This window comes from Monodelphis domestica, chromosome 5 (assembly GCF_027887165.1).
Source record: "Monodelphis domestica isolate mMonDom1 chromosome 5, mMonDom1.pri, whole genome shotgun sequence".
NCBI classification, from domain to species: Eukaryota; Metazoa; Chordata; class Mammalia; order Didelphimorphia; family Didelphidae; genus Monodelphis; species Monodelphis domestica.
In genome coordinates this window covers 2,688,454-2,715,939 of record NC_077231.1, presented here as the reverse complement: position 1 = coordinate 2,715,939, position 27,486 = coordinate 2,688,454, and the positions used below count along the sequence as shown (strand labels likewise).

At 62.3% G+C, this 27,486-nt stretch overlaps 2 protein-coding genes across 9 annotated transcripts in view; one reads left to right on the top strand and one right to left on the bottom strand.

Moving 5' to 3' along the window:
- Positions 1–15,622, top strand: part of MRTFA (myocardin related transcription factor A) — a 119,478-nt gene extending 103,856 nt beyond the window's left edge. For 3 of the 5 annotated variants that reach the window (XM_056797388.1, XM_056797386.1, XM_056797385.1), the window contains 12 exons: positions 6,806–6,861; positions 7,848–7,923; positions 8,530–8,691; positions 9,819–9,994; positions 10,346–10,498; positions 12,763–13,016; positions 13,085–13,238; positions 13,336–14,187; positions 14,269–14,403; positions 14,489–14,662; positions 14,741–14,801; positions 14,891–15,622. In XM_056797388.1, coding sequence (XP_056653366.1) covers positions 6,806–6,861; positions 7,848–7,923; positions 8,530–8,691; positions 9,819–9,994; positions 10,346–10,498; positions 12,763–13,016; positions 13,085–13,238; positions 13,336–14,187; positions 14,269–14,403; positions 14,489–14,662; positions 14,741–14,801; positions 14,891–15,390 — 2,753 coding nt within the window. In that variant the 3' untranslated portion in view covers positions 15,391–15,622. The remainder of the gene's footprint in view (positions 1–6,805; positions 6,862–7,847; positions 7,924–8,529; positions 8,692–9,818; positions 9,995–10,345; positions 10,499–12,762; positions 13,017–13,084; positions 13,239–13,335; positions 14,188–14,268; positions 14,404–14,488; positions 14,663–14,740; positions 14,802–14,890) is intronic. The other 2 variants (XM_056797389.1, XM_056797390.1) reach the window with 2 other exon arrangements.
- SGSM3 (small G protein signaling modulator 3) lies at positions 15,567–25,525 on the bottom strand. 4 transcript variants are annotated; one of them, XM_056797391.1, is made up of 22 exons: positions 25,069–25,525; positions 19,847–19,912; positions 19,673–19,752; positions 19,356–19,422; positions 19,032–19,243; positions 18,843–18,950; positions 18,536–18,679; positions 18,261–18,456; positions 18,040–18,185; positions 17,726–17,950; positions 17,595–17,649; positions 17,386–17,513; positions 17,118–17,273; positions 16,982–17,036; positions 16,864–16,913; positions 16,628–16,780; positions 16,486–16,556; positions 16,362–16,410; positions 16,176–16,261; positions 15,983–16,105; positions 15,842–15,902; positions 15,567–15,736 (listed from the first exon to the last, which is right to left on the bottom strand). In XM_056797391.1, exons 2-22 carry the CDS (start codon positions 19,875–19,877, stop codon positions 15,653–15,655), a joined length of 2,280 nt encoding a protein of 759 aa, XP_056653369.1. In that variant the 5' UTR covers positions 19,878–19,912; positions 25,069–25,525; the 3' UTR covers positions 15,567–15,652. The 4 variants fall into 4 exon arrangements, with proteins under 4 accessions (XP_056653369.1, XP_056653370.1, XP_056653371.1 ...); XM_056797392.1 differs by having other exon boundaries at positions 19,847–19,915; positions 25,069–25,519; XM_056797393.1 differs by having other exon boundaries at positions 15,842–15,878; positions 19,847–19,915; positions 25,069–25,519.
- Positions 25,526–27,486: the final 1,961 nt, after the last annotated feature.

Sequence of the window (27,486 nt, the reverse complement as noted above, 5' to 3'; positions counted from 1 at the left end):
GAAAAGGCTACAAGCCAAGAGGAAAGTAGAGAGAGACTTGCTTTGCTACTCTCTGATAGCAGATGACCAGGCATTCAATTCAGCCTCTGAGACTGGGATTCAACAGAGTATGTTTCAGTTCTCTGCTGTTTTTGCTAACTTTGGCTTGACAGTTAACACCCAAAGAGAGAGGGTGTCCACTAGCCAGCACTACAGCCTTCCTTCCCTCCCTCCTTTGCTCCTTCTCTTCTCTTTCCTTCTTTTTGCCAACTATGTGTCTCCTTCCTCTTCTACTTCCCATTTGAGAAAAGAGAAGAAAAATAAACCCTTTGTAACAGATAGGCATAGTTAGACAGAACAAATGACCATATTGTGTAGCCAGAATGTGAAAATAGGGGTTCATGGTGCAACATGAGGCCATTACTGGTCCCTTGGAATGATCTCTGCATTGAGTAGAGTTCAGAAGCCTTACAGAGTTGTTTCTCTTTATGATTTTGTTGTTCCTGTGTACTGTACAGTCTTCTGGTTCTGCTCACTTCATCAGTTCATATAAGTCTTCCCAAGTTTCTCTGAAACTCCTTTTGTCATTTCTTATAGCATAATAATATCCTATTACATTTCTATGCTGTAATTTGTTTAGCATTTCTCTAATTGAGGGACATCTCCTTAGTTTCCATTTCTTTGCTACTATGCAAAGAGTTGCTATAAATACTTTTATACATATCAGACCTTTCCTTTTTTTCTTTGCTCTCTTTAGAATTTTACGTAGTATTGATTAGAGAGCTTATTGGTCTCTTTAAATGTTTAAGTATTTTCTGTTTATATTATATTGCTATTACATGTTTATCTCTAAATATATATTATTAAATATTATATATTTAAATAAAAACACTCATTTAAGTTTGGGGTATAAAATTTAAAATGGTGTCCAATAACTCTCAAGTATTATATTTTATAAAGTTTATTAATAATCACTTGAGGTGGAAGAAATAAAAGAACAAAACTAGAAAGCCAGAGTAAAAAGCACATGGGTAAAATTCTCCTTCCTGACTCTCATCCAACCTCCACAACCGCCTTCCTGGGAGCAGAGAGTGAGGAAGAAGCAACACAAAAGGGTAACTATGGAAATGGGCTGCTGGGAAAGAGAGTCCTGGGGAGCAAATCCTAATTACACAGGGGTTAAAGTGATTTTTAAGTACCCTTTCAAACTAAAAATATGTGTTTTATAGAAAATGTTTGCAACTCTTGTGTTTCCATTGGCTTTCTCATCTCCCAGGTCTTCCTCTTAGGAGTTCCTAGAAAAGTGGATTTGAGAGTGAGTCTACCTCTTAACTGGCAAACTGTTACAATAGAAGTGGGAAGCGTCCACTTAAGAATGGTGCCGTCTTCTGAGGATCTGAGACTTGTATTTGGGATGATTGGCAAGTTGTCTGTTGGGTTTCTTCCAGGACTAGAATTCCCCAGAGAATGTCAACTTAGACTTTCAGAAAAGCGCCCTCTACTCTCACCTGCTTCCTCATTCTTCCTTTGCCCAAGCATTGAATGAACCCAAACGTGCTCTTTGATGATTTGCTGCCCCTTTTGTCCCAGGTTCGTCACGTAGACTGCAGCACATGTCTCAGTTCTGCTTCACGCTCACCTTTCAAGAGTTCTGTGAGCAACATTCGCCTCCTCCATCCCTTCCTCAGCACTTCAAGCACTTCCCCCCTAGGGTGAGTCTAGTGAGGAGGCTTTTGTGATGCCCTTGCAAAGAACAAAACAGAAAGGGGGCAGCCCTACTCTTCCTTTTCATTGTTGGAGGAAGCAGACCAAAAACTGCTGAACCCACCATCCCAGGAGTCATCACTCAGAGCTAGTAAGAAAAGGGAAACCGTTGCGAAGAGGGATAGCACAAGGGCAGTGTTAGAGTGGACAAAGCATGGGGCCTGGACGCTGGAAGACTTGCCACCGTTGGTTCAAATGTGGCTGTGTGACCCTGAACAAGTCACTTGACCCTCTTTGCCTGAATTTCCTCACCTGTCAACTGAGCTAGAGAAGGAAATGGCCAACCATGCCAGTATCTCTGCCAGGAAAACTCCAGGTGGGACTCCGAAGCGTCAGACATGACTGAAATGGCTAAACAACGTGACTCAAAGGGAACAATGGAGAGACACCAGTGGGCGGACTCATGAGACACAGGGAACATTCCGCATGTAGAGAGTACCGAAGCTCAGAGCCGGAAGGGTCTCCAGGTCCAGTCTGTACTGAGCAGGAGCCCGCCTGGCCTCTGCCTGGACACCTTTGCTGACGGGGACTCTGCACACCTCACAAGGCAGCCTGTTCGGCTTTTTGCCGAATTCCTTTTTGTCTAAATGCGCTTTTCCACAACTTTTTTTTTTATCAGGAGGCTGTGCCTAGAAGATACCATTCCTTTGGGATGGGATGCTGAGAGCCTTCCCCGCACTCATCTCCTCATCTCGGCTATGCTCAGAATTCCCTTGTTCCGGGACTGCATCTTGTATTTCCTTGTATTACAACTCAGCCTGGCTGCTGTCTCCACCGCTGAACTCTCCTCTCCTCTCCTCTCCTCTCCTCTCCTCTCCCCTCCCCTCCTCTCCTCTCCTCTCCTCTCCTCTCCCCTCCCCTCCCCTCCCCTCCCCTCCCCTCCTCTCCTCTCCTCTCCCCTCCTCTCCTCTCCTCTCCTCTCCTCTCCTCTCCTCTCCCCTCCCCTCCCCTCCTCTCCTCTCCTCTCCTCTCCTCTCCTCTCCTCTCCTCTCCTCTCCTCTCCTCTCCTCTCCTCTCCTCTCCTCTCCTCTCCTCTCCTCTCCTCTCCTCTCCTCTCCTCTCCTCTCCTCTCCTCTCCTCTCCCCTCCTCTCCTCTCCTCTCCCCTCCCCTCCTCTCCTCTCCTCTCCTCCCTTCCCCTCCCCTCCCCTCCCCTCCCCTCCCCTCCCCTCCCCTCCCCTCCTTCTCTCCTGTCCTGTCCTGTCCTGTCCTGTCCTGTCCTGTTAGCAGGCTCTGGTCATTGAGAAATCCAATGATGCCTCTCTTCTCCTTCCTCAACTTGTTCTTGAGCCCTCTGCAGCATTCAGCGCTGCGGGGCTCTCGTCTTTCTGGTCATCTTTCTTCCCCACGTTTTTGTCCTGTTGCTCTGTGGCGGCTCTTCCCAGAGTATCTGGCCAGTCTTGCTCGGCCTGTTGCAGCCTTTTCCTCCCGGCTAGCTCTCTTCTCTCTCGGGCACAGGCAGTACGGACAAAACAACTCCTTTTCTTCTCTAAACTCACCCCTCCTCTGCTTCCTACTTTCTGTCAGGGGTTGTGACCTTCCTGCTTTCTTTACCTTTTCCCAACCTGTTACTGACTCTCAGTGAAGTCAGCAGGATCTGTAACCTCCCTTCACTTCCCCATCCGTAAGCACGTATTCCTTGAGACAAAGACGTGCCGATCTGTAAGTCTTTATTAAGCACCTACTGTGTGCTGGTGTCCTGGAGATAAAAATACAAGGAACCAAGCAAAGCCTCCATGCAAAAAGCCTCCATGCTCTCAGGAGAGACAAATACGTGGATGCATGTAAAATACCAGGGAGGGCAGCGACGCCTCATGTAGGAAGTGGTGATTGGACGGTGTCGTGAAGAGAGAAGGAGGAATGGGGGGGGGGGGGGGGTTCGAGGCTACCCAAAGTCCCACAGGGGATGCCAGACAGGACAGAATCAGGAGACTGGGAGACTAAGCTGAGGCCTGATTGAGCATGGGCATAACACGGCCTAATCCGTTTTTAAGGAGAGCCGGTTTGTCGCCTGTAGGGAGGATGCGTTGGAGAACCACTTGAGAGAGGGAGACTTGTTGGGAAGCTGACGAAAGACTGAATTAAAGCGGTGAGGCGTTGTAAAGGGAGAGATGGAAATATCTGACCACCAATTGGCTATATGAGGCGAGGGAAAACGAGGCATTGCCAGTGCTTCTGATGGGGCAACTGGGTGGCTCAGTGGATAAAGCGCCAGGTCTGGAGATGGAGGCCCTGGGTCCTTGCTGTGTGACCCTGGCCAAGTCAGTTGGCCCCACTCGCCTAGACCATGCCTTCTTCTGCCTCCGTATCTTAGTGTACTTGGTATCGATTCCAAGGCTAAAGATAAGAGTTGGGGGGGGGGATGGAGTCTGAGTTTATAAACCTGAGAAATGAAGACTAGAGACGCCCTCCCTGGAAACAGGGAGGTGTGGGCCAGTGGGGAGAGCTGGCAGGTTTTGAAACGTCTCCCAAGACAGCCCTTTGAAAGGTCCACTAGGGGTGGGTGAGGTGAGGCGGCAGGCCCGGGAGCTGCTGACCGATCTCTTTTGTGGTTGTGTCTTCATTGCTCGGCCCTTTGCCTGGCAGGTACTTGATGGACACGTGCTGATGACGGGTCATTTGTGCTGGGCTGCTTCTGGCTCAGTTCTTCAAAACTGTGCCTTGGTTCCTGGGGGCCGCGGAAGCTTCTCAGCCGCAGAATGGCTCTTGCCATTCGTCTCGGCGGATAGCCTTTTGGCCCCGCCGGCCGCTTAACCCAGGGCGCCGCGCCTGCTGCCTCGTCTGCAGTCCGGCCGGCATGCACGGGGCCTTCCCTCCTCATTTCCGAGTGTTCTCTTTCCTCGAAGCTCCTTTGGCGCCGTGCCTGGGCTGGCATCCGTGGTGGCGTCCCTTTGTTTCTTCCTTGGTGGGCTCATTTCCCCAAGGCGGGATCTCTTCGGTGGGAGTGAGGCCGAGTGGTCAGCAGCCCGCACACGGCCAGACGGTCCTGCAGGGCGCCGTGGCGAGTGCACGTCGTTTAAGCTCGCAGGGTCTCCTCTTCTGTACGACGCAAGAACAGCACCCGCTTCACGGTGCTTTTCTGAAGGGATCAAACGGTAGAGCGTTCTGTTGAACACTAAGTGCCGCCCAGAGCCGGTACTCGCAAAGGCCGTACACAGCGCCTGCTGCTTTTCTGGTTTCCCTTTTCCCTCCGCAACAGCCTCGTGCACCGGGGCTAAGCGGCCCCTTGGGGGGCAAGGCGCGTGTTGGAGGGCCCTGGGCAGGGCTCTGCGCCTTGTCTGCAGGGAGTCTGTGCCGGCCATGGAGCTTGTTTTAGTGAGTGGCCGACCTAAGGACTGGCTTTAGCCTCGCCTTCTCCTCACGGACTCCTGGCGGAGAAGTGGACGTTTGCCCGTGCCTTCCCCCGGCAGCCCTTCCCGCCTCCCACTGCGTCTGCCCTTGGGCTGGGAAAGCCTGAGAGGACGTGCAGGGCCCAGGGCCGAGGCCGTCCTCTCCCGGGAGCCAGGCTCGTTCTTGGTCCCTTCGCAGCCTTCTCCTTGGACCTGGGGCTCTCGCCAGGCTCCTGGATCCAGCCTGCAGCCCACCAAGAGGGCTCAGCTTTCCCCAGCGGGGGGCGTCGCTGCCCTTGTCTCCAGGGCTTTGGTCGGGGCCTCATCCAGTGACCTCGAGGTACCCGACTGCTCTGCCTCCTCGCGGGGTGCTCTGGGGGAGGCCCTGGCCCTTTGGGCTCGGCTTCTTCAGTGAAACGCAGGGCTCGGCTGGATGGTCTGGGCAGGCCCGCGGTCAGTGGGGAGTCTGTTCTGTCTCCTAGGGGAGGCGCAGCCCCCCTTCTTTTTCTTCTAGTTCTCCCACAAATGCACAGCGCCCCCTGCTGCTCAGAGCCAGAATGGCAGCTCCGTGAAGGAGCGATCGGTGCCCTCCTGCTGCCCGGTGCCAGGAGGGAGAGGGAACCCCAAGGCGGCAGGCAGGGAATGTCCGCCCTGGAGCAGAAATACCCCCGAGGTTCCCTGGACGCCTAGCAGCGGGCCTGACTGCCGCAGGCGCACGCACACGTGTGCCTCTCCTCGTCCGTGCTCCCGCTCGCTTGTTGGGGGGGGGGGCTCCCTGTGAATCTCGGCAGAACCAGCCAAAGAGTGGTCAAGCTCTTTGGCCTTGAGATCCAGGCTGCCCGGCGGGCGGCAGTCTGAATTCGGCCGGACATAGCGGGCCCCTTGCCCAGCGCACACGTGGCTGTCTAAGTCACGACGCGCCCCAACGGCGTCGTTGCCCCTTTCGGGCCGAGTTTGCCACCTCTGGTAGGCCGAGCGCGCGTGCCGGGTGCGTCCAGGCCAGGCCCGCCCCGTACGAGTCTCAGAGCCAGAGAGTAGGGAGCCCCGATTTATGAGTGGGGGAGCGGCCTGGACATGTGTCCATTGCACATATAGACGGTCTGACTGGGGGGCGGGGGAGGAGCTGGCGCGGGCGTGCGGCCGAGGGGCGGGAGGGCCTGGATTGGGGGGGGGGGCTGTGGCGGTGCCTGGTGAGGAGGAGCCGGGGAGGGGGGGGGGGCCTGGACTCGGGGGGGGGGGGGCTGTGGCGGTGCCTGGTGAGGAGGAGCTGGGGCGGGGGGGCCTGGACTCGGGGGGGCTGTGGTGGTGCCTGGTGAGGAGGAGCCAGGGCGGGGGGGGGGCCTGGACTCGGGGGGGGGGGCCTGGTGAGGAGGAGCCGGGGGGGGGGGCCTGGACTCGGGGGGGCTGTGGTGGTGCCTGGTGAGGAGGAGCCAGGGCGGGGGGGGGGCCTGGACTCGGGGGGGGGGCCTGGTGAGGAGGAGCCGGGGCGGGGGGGGCCTGGTGAGGAGGAGCTGGGGCGGGGGGGGCCTGGACTCGGGGGGGGGGGGGCCTGGTGAGGAGGAGCCGGGGCGGGGGGGGGGCCTGGTGAGGAGGAGCTGGGGCGGGGGGGGGGGCCTGGTGAGGAGGAGCCAGGGCGGGGGGGCCTGGACTCGGGGGGGGGGGGGGGGGGCTGGTGAGGAGGAGCCGGGGCGGGGGCCTTAAGGCTGCTCTCTGACGTGTTCCTTCTTTCCAACAGCTCTGAAAAGTCCGGCTGCGTTTCATGAACAGAGAAGGAGCTTGGAACGGGCCCGGGTAAGGCACTGGCTCTTTCCACAAGGGCTCTTCGGCCCCAGGAGGCCGAGCCCCGCTGGGCGGCAGTGCCCGTCCTGCAGGGCAGGCCGCTGGGGTGAGAGCTGGGCCCGGCCCAGGATGGCGCCTGCACGTGTGGCTTCGCCCTCCGCGCTTCCCGCCCTGTCGCTTGGGCGATCCCTCCGCGGGGCCCAGCAGGGGCCTGCCTCCCGCCTCGGGCCACGGAGCTTTCCGGGGAACTTGGGGAAGGGCAGCTCCCTAAGGGTCTTCCGGCTTTTGTGCTCCCGGTGGGGGAGAGGCTCCCTCGGTCTGCCTTTCCCTGGAGTTGGCGCTCGGGCGCTTTGGTTTGAGTGCACTTGAGAAGAGCGGCTGGGAGCTAGCCCAGCGAGCCGGCGGCCGCTGCTCCCCAGGAGCCGCCCCTGCCAGAGGAGGCGCTGCTGAGGGCTTTCTCCGTCCCCCTCCCTTCCCTTGGCGCCAGGCAGGGAAGAAGGGTTCGGGGTCCCTCAGCTGGTGGGGCCGGGCAGGAGGAAGGCGGCCTCGGCCTGAGCCCCCCGCGCCGCTTCCCCGTCCGGGGAGCCAAGCGGGGCGCCTGCCACTTGCCTTGCCGGGAGCGCTGCCCCGGGCCTGGCTCCGGGGATGCCAGCAGAGCCTCCACTTCTCCTTCCGGGCTCGGGGGCTCCTGGGGGTGCAGCCCGGGACCTCCCCTGGCCCGCGGCCGCCATTCGGAGCCCCCCACAGAGGCCTGGCCACGAGGCGGCCTGCCTCGGCCCGGCGCCCACGGCCCAGGGAGCAGCTTTGTCCCTGGGCCGACGGCGCCCCGAGGGAAGGCCCGCAGCCGGGCTTCAAACGTGAGGCTCCCACTTCCCAGCGCGCCTTTGGGAGCGAGCAGGTTCCAGAGGCCTGTGCCGGCCGCTGGGCGAGCCCGGGGTTCGGATGCCGGACTGGCGGGCCTCTCTGAGCGCGCTTGCTTTCCGCTTTCCTTCCCCCAGACGGAAGACTACTTGAAACGGAAGATCCGTTCCCGGCCGGAGAGATCCGAGCTGGTCAGGATGCACATTCTAGAAGGTTGGTGCGGACGGGGGATCCGGACCCAACTGCCCCGGGAAGGTGGCCGCCGGCCGGCCGTGGAGGGCTGGATCTCCTGAGCAAGGCCTCGGCGCGGGGCCAGGCCAAGCCCCTCCTTGCGCAGTCCCCGGCCCTCCAGGCTCTGGGCCCCACCGCGTGGTCTTCGCCCGAATTTTGCTTTGGAGTGCGGGGGAGGCCCCAGCCTCGGCTCTGGCCTCTTTTTTCCTGGCGAGTCATGGAGGCCATTTTCTGCCACCGTTCTTGGTACTGAGCGTGTCCCCTTCACCTGCCAGAGACCGATTTTCAGAAGCGAGCCCCGGCCATGCAGCCCCTCCCCCGCCCCCACAGCCCCTCCGCCTGGCTGCGGGCGGGGCGCTCGGGCTTTCCAGGGGGGGCCTGCCCCTCCCCAGAGCCTCATTCCTTCTGTATCGCGTGCTGCCCGTGGCGTGCAGCCCGGCCCGTCTCTGGGGGGAATCGCACCCGATGCCACCACTTGGGGCCGTGTCGGCGACCCACCCGAGTGCGAGGCGAGCGGGCGACGGGGACAGACGTCCTCCAGCCAGAGCCGGGGCCTAACGCCGCCCCTTCCTCCTTCCCGGCGAGCAGAGACCTCGGCCGAACCTTCCCTTCAAGCCAAACAGCTGAAACTGAAGCGAGCCAGGCTGGCCGACGACCTCAACGAGAAGATCGCCCAGCGGCCGGGCCCCATGGAGCTGGTGGAGAAGAACATCCTTCCGGTGGAGTCAAGCCTGAAGGAGGCCATCATCGGTGAGGAGGCGCGGGGGCCGCCGGGGCCGGGCGGGCTTTCACGTCTGGCTTGGGGTCTCCTCGGGGAGCCCCTCCCAGCGGCGCCTCATTACACAGATCGCACGGCCGCAGGCCCAGCTGGGCGGCCTCAGGGCCGTCTCTCGTGGACCCCCGTCCCCGGCAGCCTTTCCCTTGCCCGCAGCTGCCCTCTGAGAGGGGCACGGGGGTGCCAGGTCCTGGGGCTCCCCCCCGGCAAGCAGAATGTGCTCTGGTCTCAGGATTTTGAGATTTCTGCCAGGACAGGAGAAGCTCCCCATATACATGGGCCACTGCTGCCAGGGACCTTTCCCTGGAGCGGCCCATGGGCGTGATCCTCTTGCTCCCTTGGTCCCTGCGGGGCGGGGAATGGGAGAGGGCCCAGGCAGCTTGGCAGGACCGTCCCCAGGCCCCGGGCCCGAGGGAGAGCCACTGCCTGACCCCCTCACGGCTTTGCTCGGCTTCCTCTTCTGCGGATTTCCCACTCTGTCCAGTGTCCTCGCTCCGTGGCCAGCAGGCCACCTGTGGCCTCTCCCCAGTGGTGCCCTGTGACCCCGTTCAGCCTGGGTGTGTGTTGGTGGAGATGTCTCTCTCTGCCCGTGTTCCCTTTCCCTGCTTTCCTCTTGGCCTTGCCCTCCAGGATACGCACTCGGCGCCTAGAGAGCGCAGAGGCCAGAGCGGCCATTTTCTGAACGAGCAGGAAGTCTCTTTCTAGGCACTTGTGACCCTGGCCAGGCGGTGGCCCCCTCCGCCGTTTCCAGTTCATTTCTGAAAGGCCGTCAGCCCAGGTCTGGGGACCCCACTCCAGCTCCTCTGGGCACAATGGGAGCTCTGGCCGGAGGCAAGGAAAAGGGCAGCTAAGCCTGGAGACTCGCCTGGGCAGCCAACATGGAAATGAGGAGTGACCGAAGACCTGAGAAGAGACAGCACAAATCCAGATGTCTCTTTCCCTTTTCCCAGCATGGCGCGGGGGCGGGTGGGGAAAGGCCAGGCAAGACGCGGAGAGCTTGCCGTGCCCACCCCTGGCAGGCGGACAAAGGGTGCCTCTTATTCCCCGGGTATCCTGGCCCTGGGGTGGTGGGTTCAAAGGTGATGCTGGCTTCTCTTTGCAGTGGGACAGGTCAATTATCCCAAAGTGGCCGACAACTCTTCTTTTGATGAGGACAGCAGTGATGCCCTGTCCCCTGAGCAGCCGGCCAGCCACGAGTCCCAGGGATCAGCACCATCCCCCCTGGAGGGCAGAGGCAGCGAGCCCCTGGCTGCCTCAGTTTCTTTGTCCCCGCCTCAGGTAAGAGCACAGCCACAGCTTCCTCAGGCCAGAATTGGCTCTTTAAGATCCGAGGCCTTCGGGTCAGAAGACCCAGATTTTGATCCTGTCTGGGCCAGTCCCCCTTTTACAGCCCCCGTGCCCTCTTCTGTAAGCCCAGAGGGTGCCATTTATCCACTCCCCTTTCAAGGAGCTCCCGACCAGTGGGGAAGTCACTGCCAGCAGAGCCTCTGCCCTGTGGACTTCCATCTTCCTGTCTGCTGCCTCTGACCACTGACCTCACTTTGCTGCCTAGTGCTTCATCCTCCGAGAATGTGTGGACCTCCTAGGTCTGTGGGCCCCTGGCTCCTCACAGTCTCCTTTCCCCTTCAGGTGGTGTCCCAGCTTCAGGTGTGCCCCGATTCCAGTGAACCTGCTTTCCTGGCAGAGCAACTGTCTCCTCTGCCGGCCCCACCTTTGATGCCACCCAGCCTCCCCAATGGAGGGGCTGCTCCCACTGCCAAGCCCACCCCGACACTCATTAAGGTACCAGTGGCCACTTTGGGATGCCCTGGGCAGAGATTCCCTGTGGTCATCAGGAGGAGGAGGGGAGGTCTGTGGGGGAAGGAGGGGTTACGGTACCCCAGCATGTTGCTGATGCTCCTTGTGCCATCTCTCTTGGCCCTTCCCCCTCCCTCTGAGGCCTATGTAAAAAAAAATGGAGACAAACATCTATGGGAGGGAAGGGGCAGGGGAGGCACTATGAGTACTCGGTAGCCTCACGTGGACCAGGAAAATAAAGGGGCCTCCCTCAGGCCACATCTCGATCCTGTTTAGCACTGTTAAAGTACCAAATCTGGGCATTCTGAGCTTCCTTTCTGCCCCCAGCTGCCTTCCCCCTCTTCAGTAGCTGATCCCCCTCCACTCTAGCCTCCTGTCCTGGCCAAGCCCCACTTGGGACCCTCACCGCAGTTCTATTTCTCCACATCTTCAGTCATCTTAGATGCCCTGTGCTCCCCCCTCCCCCCAACTGCTGCCAGGACCTTCTGTCCCTCCCATGCAGCATCTCTTGTCCATTTCACCCATCTTGTGTCCATTCTCCCCCCCTCCCCCCAGCATCTCTTGTCCATTTCACCCATCTTGTGTCCATTCTCCCCCCCTCCCCCCAGCATCTCTTGTCCATTTCATCCCCAGCATCTCCTTCCAGCATCTCTTGTCCATTTCACCCATCTTGTGTCCATTCCCCCCCCCCATCTCTTGTCCATTTCATCCCCAGCATCTCCTTCCAGCACCTCTTGTCCATTTCACCCACCTTGTGTCCATCCCCCCCCCCCCCAGCATCTCTTGTCCATTACCTCCCCAGCATCTCCTTCCAGCATCTCTTGTCCATTTCACCCATCTTGTGTCCATTCTCCCCCCCCACACCCACACATCTCTTGTCCATTTCACCCCCTCCCCCAGGCTCTCCCCTTGCAGGGTATCTCTCCTTTCCTGGCCCTGGTGCAGACCCTCCTCACTTCACACCTGGTTTATTGCAATAGCTGGGGGCAGAGGCAGGGGATGGCAGCTGCCTACTTCAAGCCTCTCCACACCCCTACAGCTATCTCACTTGATCTTCACAACAACCCTGGGGGGGTGAGGCTGTACGGTCCTCATTTTATAGATGAGGAAACTGAGGCAAAACAGAGGTTAAATGACTTGTTCAGGGACTTAACCCAGCTAGTAGAGTCTAAGGATCCTCAGGCCTCGTGGCCCTTTACACACTTGGAGCCAGTGAGGCCTCCCGGCTGTTCCTTAGACAAGAAGGTCCGTCTTTCATCTTGCTTTCCGGCTGTCCTTCATACCCAGAATGCTCCTCTCATCTCTGCCTCTTGGCTCTCCTGACTTTCTTCAAGTCCCAGCAAGAATTGCGTCTTCTCTGGAAAGCCTTTCTGGATCCTTTGTCAATGTGTGGCCCTTCTCCGAGACCCCCCGGTTCATCGGTCTCGAGGGTGCTCGCGCCTAGCGGCTGGCCCGCTGCCTTCCTCTCACCCCAGGACAGTGGCTTGGCCATGCCCTCCCTCTCTCTGGTCGCGCTCTTCTCAGCTCCCTTTGGCCCCAGACAAGAACACGCGGAGCAGTAGAGGATGCTGCAGAAAGGGAAACCTTCGGGCTCTTCACTGACCCCAGCTACACTGAAGGGCTCCTGGGGCCTGGAGTGCTGGGATTGGGGGAGACAGTTCCACTCTCCTGGACCATCCACCTCCACCTGTGGGCACTTTGCCCCAGGCCTAGGCCTCTGGTCCCCGAGACCCTGTAGTTCTCCCGCCCACCTCGGGCTTCTGGGCCTTCATGCTTCCTTCTTTCTTCTTCACATCTACGCTTGGGTCTTCGGGGCTGCTGAGGCCGTCGTGCAGGGGTCCTCCAAGGCCCTGCCCGTCCTCGGGCTTCTCGCCTTCCCTCCTGTCCCCCAGTCACTCCGGCTCCTCTGTTCTCTTCCCCCATCTTGGCCACCCCTTGGACTTCTGGCCTCGACCTGGGGAGCGGGAGTCAGGGGGAGCGGCGGGAGGAGACAACAGGCCGCCGCTCCTCTTGCCTCGCTGGTGCCTCCTGCTCGGTGTCTCGGGGCCTTTGCCACTGTCCCGGCCGCCCCGGAGCTTCCTCCTCCGGGCAGTCTTCTGGGATGGCTTCAGCTGGGAGCTGGCCCAGCTCTTGGGAAGCATTCCTCGAGCTCCCCCGCTAAACCGTCCTCCCCTTTGCCAGAGGGCCCCCGCGGCCTGGGGCAGGGGCGCTCAGACTCTGAGACTGGCCTCCCCGCTTCTCCCTGCCAGCAAAGCCAGCCCAAGGGCCCGGGGGAGAAGCCCCCACGCAGCAAGAAGGCCAAGGAGCTGAAGCCCAAAGTGAAGAAGCTCAAGTACCACCAGTACATCCCCCCCGACCAGAAGCAGGACAAGGGGGCGCCCCCCATGGACTCCTCCTACGCCAAGATCCTGCAGCAGCAGCAGCTCTTCCTCCAGCTCCAGATCCTCAACCAGCAGCAGCAGCAGCACTACAACTACCAGACCATCCTGCCCGCCCCCCCCAAGTAAGCCCCGGGCTGTCGGGGGGGGGGCCGGCGGGGGCGCTCCCGTCTGACTGCTTCCTTTCTGGCAGGCCTGCGGGGGAGCCCCCGGGGGGCAGCAGCCCCGCCTCCCTGCGCACCCTCCCCGCGGCCGCCTCCGGCCCCCCCGGGCCCAGCCAGCTCGTGCGCCAGAGCTCCGTGAGCGGCAAGCCGGGCCCGCTGCCCGCCAACCTGGACGACATGAAGGTAAAGGCCCTGCGCGGGCTGGGCTCGGGGCGGGGGGCCTCCTCGTGGCGGGAGGGCGAGGGACTGACGCCTTCGGGCCTCCCCCGGGCTCCCGCAGGTGGCCGAGCTGAAGCAGGAGCTGAAGCTGAGGGCGCTGCCCGTCTCGGGCACCAAGACGGACCTGATCGAGCGCCTGCGCGCCTACCAGGAGCACGCCGGGGGCCCCCCCAAGCCCGGGGCCGCCCCGATCCTGGCCAAGGCGGGGGAGGTGGTGGTGGCCTTCCCCGCCGCCCGGCTGAGCGCGGGGCCCGCCCTGATGGCGGCCGGCCTGGCCCCCGCCGAAGTGGTCGTGGCCACGGTGACCAGCAACGGGGTGGTGAAGTTCGGCAGCACCGGCTCGACGCCCCCCGTGTCCCCCACGCCGTCCGAGCGCTCCCTGCTCAGCACCGGCGACGAGAACTCGACGGGCGGCGGCGGCGCGGGCGACGCCTTCGGGGAGATGGTGACGTCGCCCCTGACGCAGCTCACGCTGCAGGCGTCCCCCGTGCACATCCTGGTGAAGGAGGAGAGGCCGGCGGCGGCGGCGCGGGCCGAGGGCCGCGACAAGGACCAGATGCTGCTGGAGAAGGACAAGCAGATCCAGGAGCTGACGCGCATGCTCAGGCAGAAGCAGCAGCTGGTGGAGATGCTGCGGCTGCAGCTGGAGCAGGAGAAGCGCGCCCAGCACGCCGCCGCCCCCCGGGCCCAGGTGAAGCGCGAGGGCGGCCCCTCCGGCTGCCGGCTGGCCGCCCCCGACGGCCTTGCCGTGACGGTGAAGCAGGAGGCGGCGCCCGACGACGAGCCCCGCAGCTGCCTCCTCACCGACGCCTCCGGGACCCACGTGGTCCTCGCCGTGACCAAGCGCGACGCCGAGGACCCGGCCCAGGACGACGCGCCCGGGAGGAGCGGCGCCGGCCAGAGCCCCCCCCAGGTGAGGCCCCCCCCGCGCATCGGCCCCCAGCTCCCGGGACCCCCGTCAGCAGACCCTCCTGAGCCCTTTCCTGCTCCGCAGGGTCCGCCCAGCCCGGGGCCGTCCCCGCTCCTGCCCTTCCTGGTGCCCCCCGGCCTGCAGTCCTTCTTCCCGAACGGCTTTCACAAGAGCAGCCTGAAAGCCGGTGCGGCCGCCCCCAGCAGCCTGCCCCAGAAGGTAGGTGCCCCGGGCGGGCCCCGGGGTGGGCCCCCCCGGCCCCCCGGCCCCCCTCACAGCCCTCCCTCTCCCTCTCGCCTGCCAGCCCTCCTCCGAGCCCAGCTCCCCGGCGGCCCTCCACGCGCCCCCCATGGACCTGGACCGCCAGCCCCCGCCCCTGTTTGAGGCGGCCCCCGGGCCCGGCCCGCTGCCCCCCCTGGTGAAGAAAGAGCCCCCCGGCTACGAGGAGGCCGTCAAGCAGCAGCCCAAGCCCCGGGAGGTGAGCGGACGTGGGCCCCGGGGGGGGCGGGGGGCCCGGGGGGGCCGAGGCCTCAGTCTCCCTTTTCTCCCTTCTCAGGAGAACGGCTCCTCGAGCCAGCAGATGGACGACCTCTTCGACATCCTCATTCAGAGCGGAGGTGAGGCTACCTGGGGTGTCCCCCAAGAGTGGGGGAGGGAGGGGCTCACAGACCCCCCACGTCCCTGACGCGCCTCTCTCCCTCGGCAGAAATCTCGGCGGACTTCAAGGAGTCTCCGTCCCCCTCCGGGAAGGATCCCAGCCCGGCCCTGCCCTGCCCGTCCCCGGCGACCCCCCAGCCCCCTCCGGAGCTGCCCCCGGCCCTGGGCGGCAGCCCCGGCCCCGGGCGCCTCGAGGACTTCCTGGAGAGCAGCACGGGGCTGCCCCTGCTGCCGGGCGGCCCGGAGGGCCCCGAGCCGCTGCCCCTCATCGACGACCTGCACAGCCAGATGCTCAGCAGCTCGGCCATCCTGGACCACCCGCCCTCCCCCATGGACACGTCGGAATTGCACTTTGCGCCCGAGCCCGGCGCCGGCCTGGGCCTGGGCCTGGACCTGGCCGAGGGCCACCTGGACGGCATGGACTGGCTCGAGTTCTCGGGGGGGCCCGTCCTGGGCCTGGCCGGCGCCGGCAGCGCCGGGCCCAGCCTCTTCTCCACGGACTTCTTGGACGGCCACGACCTGCACCTGCACTGGGACTCCTGCTTGTAGCCCGCCGGTGGGGCAGCTGTAAATAGCCCGCGCTGCCCTCCCCTCCCCCGCCCACGCCGGCTGGGGGGCCGCCGCCCCCGTCTGTAACGTCACGCGCGCTTCCGGGAGATCTCCTACCTCAAGGCACAGGGGGGGGGCGGGGGGCGGGGGGGGGCTCCGGTTTTGTACAAAGCAGCTGCTTTCACAAATGCTGTTTATTTATAAACCAAAAAATAAAGGTCCTCGCACTGTCGCTCTCCTGGGCCTGAAGGGGGGCTGGGGGTCACCCGTCGATGTCCCAGCTGAAGAGGTGGTGCTTCACCAGCATGTCCTGGACGCCGTCCTTCAGGGGCTGCTTCTCCTTCTCCTGCACACACTCGGCCCGTTACGGGCCCTCCAGCCCCCCTCCCCCCGGGTCCCCCCTCCCCCCACATCCCCCTCCCCCCATGTTCCCCCCCTTCCCCCCCCTCACCTCTTTCCTGACGGGGAGTTCCCAGTCCTGGGACAGACTGAAGGCAAAACAGCAAAGCACTCTGGGGGGGGGGGCAGAGGTGAGGCCTTGGGGTGCCACGGCCCGACACCCCCCCCCCCCGGGCCGCCCAGGGCCACTCACCGGAGCTCGCACTTGATCTGGACCCAGCCCGGGCTCCGCAGGAAGGACCACGGCTGGTACCACTTCTCCACCGTGGCCAGGCTCGAGCACAGCACCTCCAGCCACAGGTGCAGGACCTGCTCACTGGGGGGGCAGCGGGGGCTCAGGCGGGGCGGGGGGGCTCGTCCCCCCCACCCTCCCCTCCCCCACTCACTTGAGCCCCACGCAGATGAGGGAGCGCAGCTTCACGTCCATCTGGCTGTGGGCGGCGTCGTGGCTCCTGTTCACCGACTGCACAGCCTGCGGGAGGGCAGGGAGGGGCGGCGGCTGGACCTGGGGGGGCCCGAGCTCGGGGGCCGCCGCAGCGGGCGCCTCCCCGGCCCGTGGCTCCCCCACCTACCCGATAGAGCAGCTCCTCCGGGGTCAGGACTTTGCCGTCCTCGTCCAACCTGGGGAAGGGGAAGGCGCGGTGTTAGCGGGGGAGGGGTGGGGGAGGGGGAGGGGAGGCGGGGGGGGGGGCCCACCTGTACGTCTTGCAGAGAACCAGGCGAGAGTAGACCGAGTCGAAGTCCCGCTCCACCTCCCGGCCGGCCGCCTGGTGGGGGGAGGGGGGTCAGACCTGGGTCACAGGCCCCCCCCGGCCCCGCCCCCGGCCCGGCCTCTGACCTCTTCGATGAACAGCCAGGGGTGTCCGGGCCCCCCGAGCAGGGATGGCTTCTTGAGGCCGTGCTCCAGGATGGCCTGCAGGGCGGGGCACAGCGTGCCACGCACCAGGTCCATCACGCCTTCCGTCACCGAGTCGTCCCCCGCCACAGAGTACTGGTGTGGGAGGGAGGGGCAGGCGAGTGTGGCCCGGCCGCCCCCTCCCCCCCACGGCCCCCTCCCCCCAGCCTCGCCCTCACCTCTTTGCTCCGTTCATCCAAGACTTCCACGAACTTGGCAGGAAACCAGCCTGGGGGGGAGGGGGGCTGTGAGCCACGGCCTCGCCCACCTGCCCCCCCTCGCCCCCCCAGCGCTCACCTCTCAGGCCGTTCAGCTCCCCGACCCAGCAGTGCTCGTCCTTCTGCGATATGATCTAGGGGGGAGGGGCTGGTTGGCTCCCCCGGTGCCCCCCAGGTGCCCCTGCCCAGGTGTGCCCCCCGGCCCCCGCCCCCACCGTGATGATGTCGTTCTTCCGGAAGCCCAGCTCGTCGTCGTCGTGGCGCTCGAAGTCCAGCAGGGCCTTGGCCCGCCGCCGCTGGCTGCGGAAACAGGCCACGTAGTTCTCGTGGTCTCGCTGGTGACTCTCCATGGTGTAGTCTGGGGTCAGCTCCTGCCGCGGGGGAGGGGGGAGGGTTCACAGTGTGCCCTGCCCGCCGGGGCCCCTCCCTACATGTGAGGCCACTTAGCCGCTTGACGAGCGTCTGAGGAAGGCCCCGACTCACCACGTTGCCGTTTTTGGGGTCCACGCACTGGAAGTGACGGGCCACTTGCAGGATGGCCTCCCGCAGGTCGGCCACCAGCTCCGTCTGCTTAATGTTCTTGGCCTTCAAGGCCTCGAGGTCCTCATCCCCTGGAACCACGGGGAGGCCGGTGAGGCCACGGCCTCTTCCCTGGAGCGGAGGGTCTCCCGGCCTCCCCTCTGGACTCTCACCGAAGAGCAGGGAGGCGATGCCCGACTTCCTGCGCTGGGTCCTGCGCCGGACGACCTGGGGGTCAGGCGGGGGTCAGGGCGCCGGTCGGGGCCGGCCGAGGTCCAGGGGAGGCCACGCACCCCTCGCTCACCTTGGAGAGGCCGGCGGCGGCCGCGGGGCCCAGCAGCTGGCCCTGCTCGGCCAGGAGGTAGGCCAGGTGCTTGCGGCGCTGGGCCTCCACAGCCGCGTGGGTCAGGGAGCCGGCCAGGCGCACGGCCTCGGCCAGCAGGACTTCCGGGTCCTCCATCTGCGACGGGATGTCCGACAGTGTGTTGAAGATGGAGGCTGAGTTCTCCGACTGGATCAGCTCGTCCTCCTGCAGCGGGGGAGAGGCGGGCTGGGGGAGGGGGAAGGGGGGCAGGCCCGGGTGCCCCTCCCCCCTCGGCGACTCCCCCCCCGGGGCACCTTCATGCGCAGCATGCCCAGTGTGGCCTGGAAGAGCACCAGCGAGCCCTGATAGAAGAACAGGTCCCAGATGCGCAGCAGCAGCCGCATGTGCACGACGCTGGCGAAGGCCGTGAGGAACCAGTGCACCGTGATGAGGGACAGCTCTGCGGGGACACGGGGCACAGCGGGCACTGCCAGCCTGCCCACCGTGCCCCGCCACCCCCTGGCCCTGCCCTCACCGATGTCATGCTCCTGCAGCAGCTGGTCCAGCCGGGGCAGGTACTGCACGATGAGCTGGCGCAGCACCCGCTGGTCCGTCTGCACACCTGTCAGGGCAGCGCCAAAGTAGGCGGCGGGCACCAGGTCCTCCACGATGGCGCACATCATCCAGAAGGCATCATCCTCCTCCAGGAACAGCAGCAGGCAGGCGGCCACCTGCGGGGGCAGGGCTGCAAGGGCGCTCCCCGGGCCCCCCACCCCCCCCGCCCCCCCACCGCCCCCGGCCCCGCCTCACCATGCCCGTGCCCTGGCAGTAGCCGATGTCGGGGTAGAGCCAGGCCAGCCCCCGGAGGACCCTGCGCAACCGAGGCACCCCGATGCTGGTCGCTGCCGAGAAGCAGGCATTGCTGGGCATGGTACGGAGCAGGTCCTTCTCGATCTGGTGAGAGCCCAGCCCCTGACCCGCTCAGGGGGGAACCCCTCTCCCCACCTCCCCATGAGCACCCCCATCCACCCTTCCTCACTGCCTGGTGAGCTGCCCCCCGTGAGGCTCCCTCAACCCCTGTGAGCCCCCTTCTTGCCGCCCCCCTGCAGGGCCGCACCTGCTTGGCGGCCAGCGTGTCGTCGTCCGAGCTGTTCCTGACTATGTCGCGGTAGGCCACGTCAGAGTTCCTCTTCTTGTGGAGGGCCCCGGACAGGCGCATCCACAGCTGGGGAGGGAGGAGATGGATACTGAGGGCGGCAGCAGGGGAACCTGTGCTGCCCATACCTGTGAGGCTGCGGTGTCCTACCTGGGGCCTCATGGCATGGGGGATGCCGGCCAGCACCAGGGAGTAGAGCTTGTCCGAGCGGGGCAGGGACACCTCAATCTTGTCCCACGTGAGGTCGCCCACATCGTGGTTGTGGGTGAACTCCAGGTGGGCTTGCCACCTCAGCCTCTGCTGGGGGTCCTCAGCCAGGGGCGTGCCCCGGAGCCTGGCACCGGTGCCAGGCTCGGCATCATCTGCGGGGGGAGTCGGGGAAGACGCTGTCGGTCTCTGAGGCCCTAGGTGGGCACAGCCTAGCGCCCTGATGCCCTGGTGCCCAGCCTGAGCTGGTCCCTCAGGGGGACTTACCCTCCTTGTCCACCCGGAAGCCAAACTCATCGTAGCGGGCTTCTGGCTGCTCTGGCAGCTCTTCTTTCTAGGAGCAGAGCAGGGGGCAGTCACCCGCCTGCACCCCCCCTGCTGCCCCCTTGCCTGCAGTCTGAAGCCCCCACCCTCCCCCGCAGCCTGAGCCCCTCCTCCAAGGTCCTGGGCTGGCACAATGCTTGCCCAGCTCCCTCTCAGCCCCCTTTGGTAGGCTGTAAATGGGGCCCCAAGACCTGAGGTCAAGTGGCTGAGCGCCCCCCCCCCCCCCCCCCGCCCTGGGCTGCCCCGGCTGGGCTCCCTACCTGGGAACTCCTGGCCAGGAGCTCCTGTGGCCACATGCTCGGGGTCAAGGCGGAGAAGGGGCCCCCGGCAGGAGGGCTTCCTGTGGGCAAAGAGGAGCAGCAGGAGCCGGGGGTCAGGGCTGCCCTCCCCGAGGCCCCCACGCAGGCTCCCCGGCCCGGCTCTGGCCTGCCTACCTGACATTCTGCCCAAAGGGCTGCTCGGCATCCGCACAGCCGCCTGCGTGGCCTCCTGAGCCTCTGCTGCTGGGGGGGGGACAAAACGAGGCCCTTCAGACCCCAGCCTGAGCCCTGGGAGGCCCGGCCCCCCCGTACAGAGGAGGAGATGCCCTGGGCATAGAGGGAGCGAGTGGCAAGACCAGGATTTGAACCGGGACCCCAACCCCAACAGGACCCGCCTCCCTCTGCACCGTCTCCGAGTGCTTCATCCCGTCTGGGGGGAGAGAGGAGGCCCCTGCAGCCAGGAGCACCTCATGTTCAAGGTCCGAGGCCCCCCAGGGCCGTGCTGGCCCAGCAATGCCCTCAGACCTGGGGAGCCCCCCAGCGAAGACCCCCCCCAAAGCTGAGGCCCAGCTCCGCCTCTCTCGAGCAGGGACAGCGGCTGGGAGATTCCGGGGGTCATGGGTGCTCTTGAACCCATCCCCCACGAGCCCCAGAGACCAGCAGGAACAGGAGGAACCTGCCTGGCAGCCAAGCCTCAGGCCAGAGAGGCCAGGAAGGGCACCCCAGGGGGACGATGCTCCCTCCTGGGCCTTGAAGACATGGGCACAGACCGGGCAGTGCCAGGCTGGGCACATCCATAAAGAATGACGTGGGGGGGCCCCCACGGCCTGCCGGGCACCCCACCCCCACCCTCACCTGCAGATGACGACACCCCCGGTTCTGGCCTGCCCTGACCGCCTCTGCCCCCCCCCGCCCCAGGCTCTGCTGTTCTCGGCGGGTCGCCCCGTCCCGTCCCCTTCAGGGCTTGGACGCAGGGCAGGAATCTCCCCGCTGGGCCGGCTGGTTTTTCCTGCTTCTGGTCGCCATGGAAACGCGGGCACTGGGGGGCTTCGAGCCCGCCTCTCCGGCCAGGTCATCCGGCCCAGAGGCTGTAGGCTGAGGTGAGGGTCCGGGGCCGCCCCACTGGGGGGTGTCGCAGGGCAGACCAGACCCGGCACGGCCGCCCCCATCGTGGCAGCAGCCGGTGGGGCCCCTCCGGGATGAGGGGCGTCACCTGGGCCCCTCCCCGGCCCGGCCCTCTCGACAACCTCCTGGAGCTGCGGCGCCGCCCGTCCTCTGTTTGCGTTGGGGCCCAGCCAAGGAGGAAGCAGGAAGAAGGGCAGGCGAGAGCCTCGGCCCGGGGAAGGGAGCCTCGTGGCCCTCCGAATCCAGCTCACGGCCCGGAGCCGCGGCCCCGGCACCCGACTCCCTCGGCCGGGCCAAGCTGCCCGCTGGCCTTCCCCGCGGCGCCCCCCTCCGGCCCCCACAGTTGGCTTTTCTCAAGTCCCCCGTGTTGGGGCGGCTGTGGAGAGGTCAAGGCAGGCGGCGGGGCCAGCCGGGAGCCCCAAACCTGCCTTCTCGCCCGTCCCCCCTCGTAGCCGGCCTTCGTCCTTTGGGGCCGCCTGCAGGCCCTTCTCTCCGCTGTCCTCTCCCGGCTCAGGCCCCCGAGGAGGCCGCACGGCGGGGCCTCCTCTGCCTCGCGGCCCCCGGGAAGGCCTCGTTTCCCCACATGCGGAGTCCGAGCACACGAAGAGCTCCAGGCGAGGCCCGACGGAGGCACGAGCGCCGCGACAGCCGCCCCCGAGATCGGGAAAAGGGCAAAGGACGGCCCGGCCCGGCCCGGGAAGGGACAGAGGTCGGACCTCAAAGCGTCGGTGAGCGACTGTGAAAACGGCTTCTGTGCAATGGGGAAAAATTAAATTCGATCCTAAAATGTTTCCAGGCTGCTCAGTTGTCTGTCGAAATGGGGGCTCTCGTGGGAGACGGACTTGAAGCGGCAACTGGTGCGCTCGCGCCGCGCGGCTTCCATTTTCATTCAGAAGATGCCCACATGCACGAAGACGAGGCTCCTTCGCTGAAATTGCTTCCTCTGGGAAAGCCTTTACTTGTCCAGGCGGCGTCCCAAAGCCCTGAAAACACCCCGCAGGGCCGACCTGCTGTTAAAGCAGCGAAGAATGATCGAGGGCAGCCATTCTTCCTGAAGTGGGTGCATGGTGTGTGTGCGTGGGTGTGGGTGAGTGTGTGCATGGTGTGTGTGTACACGTATGCATATACATGGGTGTGTGCGTGCATGGGTGAGTGTGCGCATGGGTGGGTGTGTTTAAGGGATTTTAGGGGCCACGACCACATCAAGGTCAGCCAAGAAAGTTACCAAGATGGTGGAAGAGCCGGGGGTGGCGGGCGAAGAGGGAGAAGGGGGGAGGGGAGGCTTTAAGGCACTTTCAGTTGTACAGCCACGTGGGGGTCAGTCGGGACACAGATCGGGATCTAAACTGGGGGCAATAAGAAAACCCCCGATTTTGTGCAGCATTTCGGAGGCTTCTGTAAGGCCTGTGAGGACGGGGAGCTGAAGGTGGCGGCTCAAAGCAGGGACCTCCCAAGGGAGGAAATGCAATTCCTTGGCTGTGACTAGATGCTGGGCTTGATGGCCGCCATGGAGGGGCCTTCCCTGGATGGGGCTTTTCCCATCTTCTGGCCCAGGGCCTGCCTCCTGGGGGGGGGGGCACCCATCATGCGGGCGTTCCCCTTCCCTGCAGAGCCTGCCCTCCCCCATTCCCTGCCACGACTCCCATCACAGTCACCAGGGAGTAAGCAGGGACACACCCACTGCAAACAATAATCCAAGATTCAGCTGGACCCTCCCCCCACCCAAGGGACTCCCCACAGGCCCCAGGGCGGACCTAGGGTGATCCAAGCTGCAGGGGATCTGTGTGCTGGCCTCGACAAGCCGCATCTGTCCCTTCTTCATGGAACAGCTCAGCCACATGGATCTGTTTGTCTTCCGGCTCAGAAGCACTCCTGTGCATTAGTCCCAAGGTAGGAGAGTGGTCAGGACTAGGCTGCAGAGGGAAGTGACTTGGCCAGGGTCAATCAGTGAGGAGATGAGTGTGAGCCCAGGACCTCCCGCCTGCAGGCGGCCCTCCACCCTCTGATGGATGTTTATTTTCACTGCATTTCGTCCCCATTGGCTTCCTCTCACCCTCTTCCACAGTTGGACAAGCAAAAGGGGAAACAAAAGTGGGGACAAACGTGCCCAGAGCGGCAGAGCAGCACTCCCTGGTGGGCTCAGGCTGAGGCGCCCCTCTCTGGAGGGTCAGCTCAGGCCTCAAATCTGAGGGCGGCTGTCGTTAACGCGGGGCCCCCCAGCCTGCTCTTCTCAGGCCCCTCTAGGTCGGCCTCCATTTCTTGTGGCACCGGGAGACGCCATCATTGTCCATGGCCCCTGCCCCCTGCTTTCCAGGCCTTCACTGCTATGAAGAGTGCTTTGGGGGGGGGGTAGTCCTTGTCCTCCACACACGTGCCGGGCTGGCTGGGGGGACAAGAACCGTCATTCCCAGCCACTCTGCAAGGGGCTTCCTAAGGGGACGCGGACTGAGATCTGGCCCAGGGAGGCCCACATCTGGGAGGGAGGATGCTCGCCTGGAGCACCTGGGACAGCAGAGGAGACCCCAGAGGCCCTCGAGGCAGGAAAAGGGATCAGCCTTGGCTGAGGGGAAGGGGGCTGCCCAGAGGATGGAAGGGAAGAGCCCCGACTAGTGCAAGCGCTGAGAGTCAGGAAGCAGGGCGAGTCCCACCCCGGAGGCCCAGGTGTGGCCCCCACGTGGAGTCGGTCCTGTTCCCGCGGCTCTCTCCCAGCGCTCTTCCCGCTTTGGCTCTGGCTTTCGCTCCTGTCCTTGTATCATTTCTACTTTCATGACGAGGAATCACCTTCTGAGAGGTGACGCGGAGGCGCATCGCGTAGGACCCCCAACACAGTCTGTCAGCTCGGTTCTAGGCAGGGCCGACGGGGGGCTCGACTCCACAGACACGCAGATCCTCTCCCGCTGTCGCCTCCAGGAGCTCCGTGAGCCCGTCCACTCTGGGGGGCCAGAATCTCCATCCTCTGCAGCTTTGGGGCGCTGCTGCGGACCTCAAGGAACCCCATTCTCTTTGGCTGGAGGAATCACTCCTCCGTTCTGTGACATTCACTGTACATGGGGACCCCAAATCTTTCCAGAATGAACCCACAAAACGTGTACTCTGGGGATGAGACGAAACCGCGGCTCCCCCCAGCCTGCCAACAAGGAGGAGGAAGATGCGGGACTGAAGAGAGTCGAGGAGAGAAAAACGCAAGAGGCCCAGAAGCGAATGTGTCCTGGGGAGCCCGGAGAAGTGGGGGTCTTTGGAGGAGGCGATCTTTGGGGGGCCCCCTGGGACCGGGAGATGAAACTCTTCTCAATAAGCCAGTGGAATCCACGGAAAGAGGACGAAGGCCGCAGCGGTCCCGGCGAGGCTGGCGGCAGAGGGAGCAGCCACAGGCCCTCCTCCCTCGGAATCATTTGGAAGAGGAAAGAGAGCAAAGGGAAGGCCGGGCCAGGGTCCGAGCTCCTAGGCTCTCCCAGGGCCTGAGGGGCGCCTGAACGGCCCTCAGAGCAGCTGCAGTGCCAGGGAGCAGACACTCTGGGCCACCCCTAAATGACCGGGCTGGACAAGGGCGCGGCGCCTCGGGAGCCAAAGGATCCATCCCGGAGGAGAGGAGGCTGGCCGAGGCCGCCCTCAGCCCTGCTCTCCTGCCTCCCCGACCTGCGGAATGGTGCTCAGCGGGGATGCCCGGAAGGAGGCCTCACTGGCGGAAGGCCACCCTCTGGGGCTCTCCTCCATCTCCGCTTGCCATCACTGCCCCCCCTCCCCTTTGTTTGTAAAGGAGGCAGCCCTCTGCAGACCCATTCGGCAAACACTGACCACTGAGGCCACAAGCCCGGCTAGGCCATCCGCTGAGGGCTGCAGTGGGCTATGTGACTTGGCCAGGGTCACCCGGCCGGCCCCGAGCCAGCCGGCTGCCCCGGGATCCTTGTGGGGTCACCATCATTCCCAGAGGTGCCTCTTGGGGAGGGGGGGAGGGGCCCCGGGAATAAGGGGGAGGGGGCTAAACACGCACTACCCCACTCCAGCTCGGACTGGGCACCGCGCCCACGCGGCGCACTCTCGTGGGGGGGACCCCCACATACGCTCACCACTCTGGGAGCGCCGTCCTTACACGCCCAAGTGCACAGGCACTCCTGTGGGGGGTACAAGCCAGCCCGTGCCACGCACACTCGCGCTCACACCCTCCTGCCCCTCCACCGTGCCACTCACACTCACGCACCCTAACACACGCACCCACGCTCCTCCGTCCACGGCCGCTGGCCCCTCCCCGCCCCTCTGCTTTGGCTACGTACCTGGGGCCGGGCCGAGGCCCCCAGCAGGGCTGTCTGTCCCTCACTCTGTTGCTGGCCCCTCAGCTCCCAGGCCGTCAGCGCTCCGCCACCAGCCCCTGTGCGCAGGCGCGTGGCCGGAAGGCGGAGCGAGGGCGTGGTAGGGCACGGAGCCGCGGGGCATGCTGGGGCCTGTAGTCTTTCCCGTTCCCTGGCGCGGTGGCGTGGCCTGCTGGCCGCTCACCGCCCCGCAGCCCGTAGGGCTGTAAAGGAGGATCGGAGGCTCTCTCCCTCTGGCCTCCGGAGCCCTCAAACGGCCCTGCTTTGTACGGCCTCGCTTTTCTCTGGTTGCATGAAAGCCCCAGACCGCCCAGGGAGCCAGAGCCACAGAAACCAGCAGTAGGGGCCAGGCAAAGCCGTGAGGGTGGGAGCGAGGCGGTGTTTCCCTCTGAGGGTTCCCGCCATCTTCTCTTGCTTGGTGATGTCATTCAGACCCAGGAGCACCACCCCCGGAGCTGACACCGGAATCCCGTGGGGGACACCTCTGTGGCTCAGGATGGAGAGGTTCTGGGTTCAAATGCAGTATTGGATACATCCTAGTTGGGAGACCCTGGGCAAGTCCCCTAACCCCATTCCCTAGCCCTTTTGTTCTCCTGCCTTGGAACCAATTGACAGGGAGGGTAATTCATTTTTTAAAATTTATTTTTATTTTATTTTAGGAAATTTTTATTTCGTTAGCTAATTTAGAATATTTTTCCATGGTTACAATTTTCACGATCTTTCCCTCCCCTCCAATAGCCAATGAGCAATTCCACTGGGTTTTACATGTCATTGATCAAGACTTATTTCCATATTATTGTTAATTGCACTAGGGTGATCCTTTAGAGTCTCCATCCCCATCGACCATGTGATCAAATAATTGTTTTTCTTCTGTGTTTCTACTCCCACAGTTCTTCCTCTGAATTGTTGACAGTGTTCTTTCTCATAAGCCCCTCAGAATTGTCCTGGGTCATTGCATTGCTGCTAGTAGAAAAGTCAGTTACATTAGATTGTACCACAATATTTCCATCTCTGTGTACAGTGTTCTCCTGGCTCTGCTCCTTTCGCTCTGCATCACTTCCTGGAGGTCGTTCCAGTTCACATGGAATCCCTCCAGTTCATTATTCCTTTGAGCACAATAGTATTCCAACACCAACATATACCACAATGTGTTCAGCCATTCCCCAATTGAAGGGCATTCCCTCATTTTCCAATGTTTTGCCACCACAAAGAGTGCAGCTATGAATATTCTTACACAAGTCTTTTTCCTTATTATCTTTTGGGGTACAGACCCAGCAGTGCTATGGCTGAATCAAAGGGCAGACAGTCTTTTATCACCCTTTGGGCATAGTTCCAAATTGCCCTCCAGAATGGTTGGATCAATTCACAACTCCACCAGCAATGCATTAATGTCCCCACTTTGCCGCATCCCCTCCAGCATTCATTACTTTCCTTTGCTGTCATGTTTGCCAATCTGCTAGGTGTGAAGTGATACCTCAGAGTTGTTTTGATTTGCATCTCTCTGATTATAAGAGATGTAGAGCACTTTTTCATGTGCTTATTAATAGTTTTGATTTCTTTGGCTGAAAACTGCCTGTTCATGTCCCTTGCCCATTTATCAATTGGGGAATAACTTGATTTTTTGTACAATTGATTTAGCTCTTTATAAATTTGAGTAATTAGACTTTTGTCAGAGGTTTTTGTTATGGAAATTGTTTCCCAATTTGTTGCTTCCCTTCTAATTTTGGTTACATTGGTTTTGTTTGTACAAAAACTTTTTAAATTTAATGTAGTCAAAATTATTGACTTTACATTTTGTGATTTTTTTCTAACTCTTGCTTGGTCTTAACATCTTTCCCTTCCCAAAGGTCTGACATGTATACTATTCCGTGTTCACCAAATTTACTTATAGTTTCCTTCTTTATATTCAAGTCATTCACCCATTCTGAGTTTATCTTGATGTAGGGTGTGAGGTATTGATCCAAACCTAATCTCTCCCACACTGTCTTCCAATTTTCCCAGCAGCTTTTATCAAATAGTGGATTTTGGTCCCAAAAGCTGGGATTTGGGGGCTTATCATATACTATCTTGCTGAGGTCACTTACCCCAAGTCATTTCCACTGATCCTCCTTTCTGTCTCTTAGCCAGTACCAAATTGTTTTAATGACCACTGCTTTATAATAGAATTTGAGATCTGGGACTGCAAGGCCACTTTCCTTTGCATTTTTTTTTCATGATTTCCCTGGATATCCTTTATATTTCGTTCTTTCAAGCAAACTTTGTTATGGTTTTCTCTAATTCAGTAAAAAAAGTTTCTTGGTAGTTCAATGGTTATGACACTAAATACGTAGATTTAGGTAGCATTGTCATTTTTATTATGTTAGCTTGTCCTACCCATGAGCA